Source organism: Parasteatoda tepidariorum, chromosome 4, assembly GCF_043381705.1.
Source record: "Parasteatoda tepidariorum isolate YZ-2023 chromosome 4, CAS_Ptep_4.0, whole genome shotgun sequence".
Classification (NCBI taxonomy): Eukaryota; Metazoa; Arthropoda; class Arachnida; order Araneae; family Theridiidae; genus Parasteatoda; species Parasteatoda tepidariorum.
The window spans coordinates 55,016,254-55,024,153 of NC_092207.1; the positions used below are offsets into that span (position 1 = coordinate 55,016,254).

General features: G+C 31.5%; 1 protein-coding gene across 7 annotated transcripts in view; it reads left to right on the forward strand.

The window, feature by feature from the left end:
* The window catches only part of LOC139425366 (alkaline phosphatase-like), a 42,237-nt gene that overhangs the window by 22,641 nt on the left and 11,696 nt on the right, over positions 1-7,900 (forward strand). For 3 of the 7 annotated variants that reach the window (XM_071179869.1, XM_071179864.1, XM_071179870.1), the window contains 2 exons: positions 168-308; positions 2,932-3,126. In XM_071179869.1, the coding sequence (XP_071035970.1) occupies positions 168-308; positions 2,932-3,126 (336 nt within the window). Of the gene's footprint in view, positions 1-167; positions 309-2,931; positions 3,127-6,991; positions 7,106-7,900 lie in introns of all 7 variants that reach the window. The other 4 variants (XM_071179865.1, XM_071179867.1, XM_071179868.1 and 1 more) reach the window with 2 other exon arrangements.

Sequence of the window (7,900 nt, forward strand, 5' to 3'; positions counted from 1 at the left end):
TATGGAATAACAGATCGAGCATGCATAAATATTGTAAACATTTGAATTTACCCTCGTTCAGATTTAATTTGATATATGGCAATTTGTAAAACTTCCTTACATTCTTCTGCATTATTGTAATAAAGGATATTAACTTCAGGTTTTAAATAATATACCTTTTATTTTAGGACTGTTCCATACAGATCATCTACCATATATAACAGAGCGACCACACCTTAATAAGGAATATCCCACATTAACAGAGATGACAGAAAAGGCCATAAAATTACTTAGCAGAAACTCAAAGGGATATTTTTTACTCGTTGAAGGTAACTAAATGATATTTTTATTTTAAATATATAGATTTTATTGTATACCACAAGAACTTTGAGTTTGTTCGTAGAATTGTGAACTCTTCCTTTTTATTTTCTTTCAGTTTTCTTTATTATATTTATGATAAGGCATTTTTCTGCTCCTACTAATAAATCATAGAATCAGAACGGTCGAGTTTATTACATACTACTAGAATTATTAATTTGTTCCTAGAATTGAGAATTATTTTTATTCATTTTAATTTTCGTTGTTGTATTTACAGGGATCTGTTTAGAAGAAATTTGGGTTCGTTAACGGACTCTTCACATTCGTTAATCTTCATTATAGTTTTGTTATCGAATAAACCCTTCCCTGGAAGGGGGGGGGGGTAGAAAGACAGATGTAAACGAACTAAATTTTGTCTTCGGCAGACGCTTCTGCCTTTATTCGTCCGAAATTAATATTCTGCGTTCAGCAGTATAGACTAAATACCAAATATTTATAAGTTGCATCGCTACTTTAGTAGCTGCAATTGCTGTTTATTTTTTAAAATTTAATTTTTCTAATTATAATTTTTATTACTGTGTTGAGCATAATCTTGTATGTCTTTACAATTTAAAAACTCCTTGAAAAAGTTTTTTTTGCAATAATGGACCCTATTTGCACAAATTCACGAAAGCGGACCCTGGTTGAAAGAATGAGACTTAACGCTTATTTTATAGTCACAAATTACGAGTAATTTTTTCACAATTTTACAAAAACGGACCCTTCACAAAATGTCTGGACAGACCCCCGATCTATGAGAAAGTTTATATTCTGGATTTACAAGCATAAGATTTATATAACACTACAATAATTATAAGTTTGTTTTTAGAACCTGGAGTTGAGCTCATTCTTTTATTTTTTTCAGTTTCTGTAACAAAATTTATGAGAAAGCTTATATTCTGAATGCATTACATCATAACGAATTTTGAACTGTGAGAAAGCGGAACTACTTTATCTTAGTTACTATTAAGAAACCCATAATACTAGTATGGAAGAGTAGGATATTTATATGGCAATCTGTATAGGTCCACGCAACTTTCTTAGTACTTTCAGTCCGAAACACAATCTTTGAAAAACTTCTCACTTTCTTTGCAATAAATTTAATGATGCAATAATGCTTTATAATATACTTAAGAGTTCCAAGAAATTTTTCATTAATGGATATTAATTTTTTTCGTTTCACATTTTCAAATAAATGAAATATGAGATTATATTCATACAAATTTTCCATGGAAGCTTTAGATCTTTTCTTTCCATGTTTTTGGAAAATTTCGTGCCTATTTTAAAATGCTACAATCATAAACTATTTTAAGAATTTACTACATGTAAATGTAAAGCAAGCTAAGTGTTTTACACCAAAAGAATAATTTTTTTTTATAAATAAAAATGTATCTAATTTTTTTTTTTAGTTTTTGAATTATTTTGAATGTTACGGTTTGAGGCGATTAAATAACTTGACTTGCTATGAAATTAAATTTGAAAAAGTACTCAAGATTGAAGATTATTGACTCGATTGAATTTAGCGTCACCTTTTAAAACTCCTTGTCGTAAAAGTGCACAGTATTAATATTTTCCTTTCCGCATTCTTTGTGTTTGTGTTTCAAAATTTAAAGCGAAATAAGGCATTCATTTAGTAATAGTTCATTATCAAAAAACACAATGCTGAACTACGTTCCACTATAACTTCGCAAATGAGCATAGGAACTTGAAGGTTTCCTTGATTTTCAAATTTGATTTTAAAAGACATGACATTTAAAGATATGCGATTAAATAAACGAGTAAAATACTGTTTTAAAACAGCTCCTATTTCCACAGACAAAAAAAGTCTGGTAAAATTACCGCACTGTATGGTAATGGCATTCCTGGTAAAAAAAACAACATAATTCTGGTTAATGAAACTAAAATATAAGGTATTTGAACCATTCAATTGGCAATTTTTCAGTTTGAATTGTAACGGTATATCAGAAATTCTATTTTTCAAAATTATAGTTCTTATTACCACACATGGAAAAAAATACAAACTGAGCAAATTTTTAAATACAAATTTAGCCGAATAACAGGTTTTTTGCCATGCTCTTAGGTATCAATATAAAATTTCCCAATTTTACTGCATTTACCAAATTATATTACATATTATAAAACACTATTTTACTGTTAATTTTCCCAAAATCATTACTCAAGCCCTTCTTTTTCCATTGATCATATTCTGGTAGTTTTGACCATATTTTTTTCTCGTTGTGGACAGTATTTTCAAGTTATGAATCATTATCTCTTTTACTATTTGTTTCCTGAACTTTGAATAAAACGCTAAGTGGGGTGAAATTAATGTATCTGACTCATGGATCTTGATTGTTATTGCGGTTAATTTTAATAATATATCTTAGATAAAAACAGTTATTGTTAAAAACTTTTGCTCTTGAATATATTATTAGAGAAATCAAATTGATTGGCTAAGTAACATTTAATGATTAATGAACACGAGAAAAAAATGTCCTGAGGGAAAAAAATAATGCCCATTAAAAAAAAAAAAAAAGAGAAAACAACAATGTTTTATGTTTTTAATAAATTTTTTAATAACATTGCATACTGTTTTAGGTGGGAAAATCGATCTCGCACATCACAAGAACTGGGCAATGAAAGCTCTCGAAGAAGGAGTTGAATTTGATCAAGCCATACAGAAAGCCATAGACATTGTCGATGAAGAAGATACTCTTATAGTGGTCACTGCTGACCACTCTCACGTTTTTTCAGTGGGTGGAGATTATCCTCTCAGAGGAACAGAAATTATTGGTGATTAAAACAAAAAAATATCTAATGATCATTTAAACACGTTTCCATAAAACTACCATGCTTTTATCGAACTACCATGCTACTTTGTTCATCATCAGTGTCTAAACCAGTGTTTCCCAACGTGGGGCCCACGCCCCGATGGGGGGCATTTTGATTGTTAAGGGGGGCAATTCGAAAGTGGACTCGACCCGAGTTTAACCCTTCTTGCCCCGGGCCATTTAAATACAATGCTAGATTTCGGTGCCAAAATTGAAAGAAAAAAGCAGATTCTTAAATAAGTTGCGGTCAATAAATATTATAAATTTGTTTGACGATACCAAAATTTCAACTGGGTTTTTGGCGTCGTTACGTTAACTTCCCTGCGGCAGACGGCAGGCTTCGCGTGGATCCCCGCACGCTTTAAAATCTCGCTAAACAATGCAGTTGTTCGCATCTGAAGAATAGACGAAATGAGTGAAGATATTGAGAAACAACTTGTTGAAAAGTTGAAAGCAAGAAAATTCTCAATGCAAATGGATGAATCAACTTTGATAGACAGTGTGGCAGTATTGATAACTTACGTAAGATATATTGATAAACGGCATTTTGCTGTATAAATATTGTTCAGTAAAAGATTAGAAAGCACCATTACCTCCAAAGATATATATAATAAGCTAAAAAACTACTTAGATGTCAATAATATACCAATGAAAAATATAACACCTTGTGCTGCAGATGGTGCTTCTAATATGATGGGCAAAAAAAATGGTTGCTTAAAATTGATGAAAGATGAGAATCCAGAAATGATTCTTGTGCATTGTGTTATTCACAGGGAAAACTTGGTAGCTAAAAACATCTCGCCTGTTCTAAATGAAGTACTACATATCAGTAATAAAGGGTATCAATGCTATTAAAGCTAAAGCCAAATGTGAGCGTCTCTTCAAGCTGTTCTGTGAAGAACAAAAGGCAGACCATGTGAGACCTTTACCTCACACTGAAGTAAGATTGCTCTCAAAAAGGAACTGCTTGAAAAGATTTATGGAATTGTTTGATACTCTTAGTGATTTTTTAAGCGACAAACCTGAAATGAAGTATCTGTTAACTGTAGATGGTAAAGCATTTGTAAGTTATTTAGCCGATATCTTTGAAAAACTAAATTTATTAAATAAGCGACTTCAAGGAACAAATAAAACTCTTGTTGATACAAAAGCCACGATATTTGGTTTCATTGCCTTTATTGAGTTATGTCAGAAATATATTAACAACAAAAACTTTAAACAGTTTCATTGGCTCCAAAAATGTGAAGTAAATGATACCGCTTTACTTGTTATTGTCATTAAAAAATTCTATCAACTGATTTAAAAAAAGATTTTCTGATTTAAAATAAATTGATTTTCCAACATGGATGAGTCCCGCAGTGCACTGATCGTTAAGACACGGTTCCCAGAAGATCACCGAAGTCAAGCATCACTGGCTGCGGTCAGTGTGCGGGTGGGAGACCACTTGGATCAGTCTGCGTAGAGACCGAGGGTGAGCGGTATAGGTCCTCGTTAAACTGTTCTACCATAAAGTGCTCAACTTCGCGTGCAGGTTAATGGGCTACCGAAGCTGGGGCGCCATCCCCTCTGCAGAGGATCAAAATTGTGATGGCTTGTCTTCGGATAATCCTCAGGGAAGTTTCCCAGACCGACGCCAATAGCTCATTGTGCAGATCTAGTGCGACGTAAATTAACTACAACAACCATCATGAATGATGCAGCCAATGTTAGTGGATTTGTCTGACATATCAAATATGCAGTTTCAAGAAGAACTCGCAGAATGATGAGTCAGTTAAGACTTCATTTAATATAAAAGGAGTAATGACATGGGTTTGCCAGGAAACAGAAATCAAATACCCGAATTCAACCAAATGTGCAAGAAAACTATTGTTACCGCTTCCATCTTCATATTTTGCTGAATGTGGATTTAGTGCTGTAAATGATTTACTGGTAAAAAAAGAAATCGTCTGGATATAACACAACGAGGAGACTTAAGCTAACCAAATTGGAACCTAACATGAAATCTCTGTTCAGCAAGCATCCAGTGCAAGGATCTCACTAAACTAAAATATTAAATTACTATAGAAAAATCCTTATTAAAATTATATCGAATTTGAATTTTAGTTTTTCATTATATGTTTTTAAAATTTATTTACTGTGTTTCGTTAACAATTTCCTAGTGATTTCTTCCAAAAATCTATCATTTAAGTTTCTTAAGTGAGCAATTTAAATTTTTAATATTAAAAATTATGTATATGTTACATAGGGGGGCATAAGATTTTTAGAAAGGTTTAGGTGGGGCATGGCACAAAAGAGGTTGGGAAACACTGGTCTGAACTCAAAATGTGTGCTTATACGCTGAGCAAGGTCCTTGTTTATATGACAGAAGCTATAGCATATCCATTTTTGTTTCTTTATTTGTGCTTTATTCACGTTTTTTTTCTCTTTTTATAGTGATTGCATTGCAAAAAAATTATCGATTAAATTCCAGTAAAAATTACCGCTACTCAGTGTGTCGTGACTCTTTAACGAAAAATCCTTTTTTTTACCGGAATCCTTTTTTTACCGAGCAAATGTTTCGGAACAAAAACTCTGATATACCGTAATTTTTACAAAAATAATTATGTTAAAATCATTGAATCATTACTCTAATTAACTTTTTAATTAAATAAATATTGCTGTAGAAATTATAGTATAATACTTACGGTAAAAAAGAATTTTATGGCTAAGTGGATTTTACGGATGGAGCTCCCAAAGGGCCGGTTGCTGTATATTGTAATTTTATCCGAAACTTTTTACAATGTGTGCTGGATAATTTCTGCCTTACACTGTTTAAAGTTATCTTTTTCCCTCTACGAACGAAAGAAAGAACTAGTGGTTATTTTTGACGATTTAGACAATAAGTGTGAAAACTATTTCACAAGTTTTCAAATTAATTTAAAACAAACATAATAGAATTCTTGTCATTCTTCTTGGCAGATTAACATGCAAATTTACTTAACTGAATATATTAAGTAATACCTGCACTGTTAGAATTTTCATTCTAAAATGACGGTAAATAAACCAGAAACAATCTGTCCAGCTAATTAACCGTTAAGTTTAAGGTAAAGGGCATATTTTACTTTTATTGTTTTGAAACCTTACCACTAATTTACAACTTAAATGGTTAAAAACCGTGAATACAAAACTAAACCATTTTTTAACCATCTACAACTAGTATGGTTTCAACACAGTAAAAGAATTCATTTAACTGGATATTTGAGATAGGCTCTTTGTTAGGTATGTTTAAAAGTTTAGTTGTGTTTTATCTAATGAATAATGGAATGTGGTTTTATTAGTTTATCTGGTTGTTTCACTTATCGTGAGAGATGAGAAATACTATAGACTTTTTTGTGTTAAGCAGCTTTAGGGTGCTACCATCTGTGCGTGAATGAGACTATCACATTATAATAGCTACAAATTAGGGCGTGCAAAAATAATTCTGGGCACTCTTCATGCATTGAAGAGAATGGAGGAAATATTGTGGTGTCAACGCTGGGACTAGAAATCCCGTTCCGTCAATCATGAAATTGACAAATTAGCTGCAACGAACCAAGTAGTTTCATCAGTGCGTCTAGATAGTGTGATAAAATTCTATATGTTTGGCCGTATTAGGTGAACGTTATAAACTATTTTTCTCACACTTAACAATTTGAATACCATATTTCTTATGGTTTTTTACTATTTTATTTAAATGTGGTAAAATAACAATTAAATAAATTGTTATTTAACCATTCTTTCCGAGAAATTCCTTAGGGTGTACTAGAATCGATTGGAGTTTACAAAATCAAACGATCTTTCATTTGTAGGCATTGGTGGTGTCTCAGACATAGACAATTTGACTTTTACTACTTTGGGTTACCTAAATGGACCAGGCTACAAGAAAAATGCCCGGGACCGCAACTTAACCAATGATGAAGCTAGTAAGTTATAACTTTTGCTGAGAAGATCTTCTTTCTTTACTTTTTTCACATTATTTTGTTGTATTTAAAAATGTCTATGTTACTGCTAAATACTGAAATCTGCAAGCGGCGACGTTCTTCAGTATTTTTGCTGTTGTATTGGTGAGTGTCAGAAAAATTTTGAAAACTATTAATATTTTGCACCAACATTGGCAATGACAATACTCTGAATGCACTGTTAGTGGACTGCAATTAAAAATTTTTTTTCCAAATATCATTATATCTCGATTATATAGGAAAATGTCGATATTTTCCGGTTGAAGTGAGAACTAAGGACATTTATAAATATTACAGACATACGCCAAGCATGCGTGTACCAACATTCACCAGATTTCAGATATTTAACGAAGTGACTAAATATATGTTCGCTGACAGTCAACAGATTTTGGACATTCGCATTATCCTCTAGTAAAAGTAATGATATTATGTATGAGAGATGTCAATATATTATTATTATTAATAATCTTGCTGATGGTAATGTTTTTAAATCTCTTTTTCAACGAAAGTTTAATAATTACTTTTTACTTCCACATAGCTTTAGGATTTTCGCGCATTTCAGAGTGATTTAAATATAACAGGAAGTATTCCTTTGGCCCCGTACTATTAAACAAACTATTCTAAATATTAAAAAACAAAAATTATGTAAGGCTAAGAAAAAAATTAAATGAAAAACTTTTTTAATTATTGTCAATTACTATCTGAGAACTTTGCATTCGTACAATTATAATTTATATATAATTATGTTAAAATCATTGA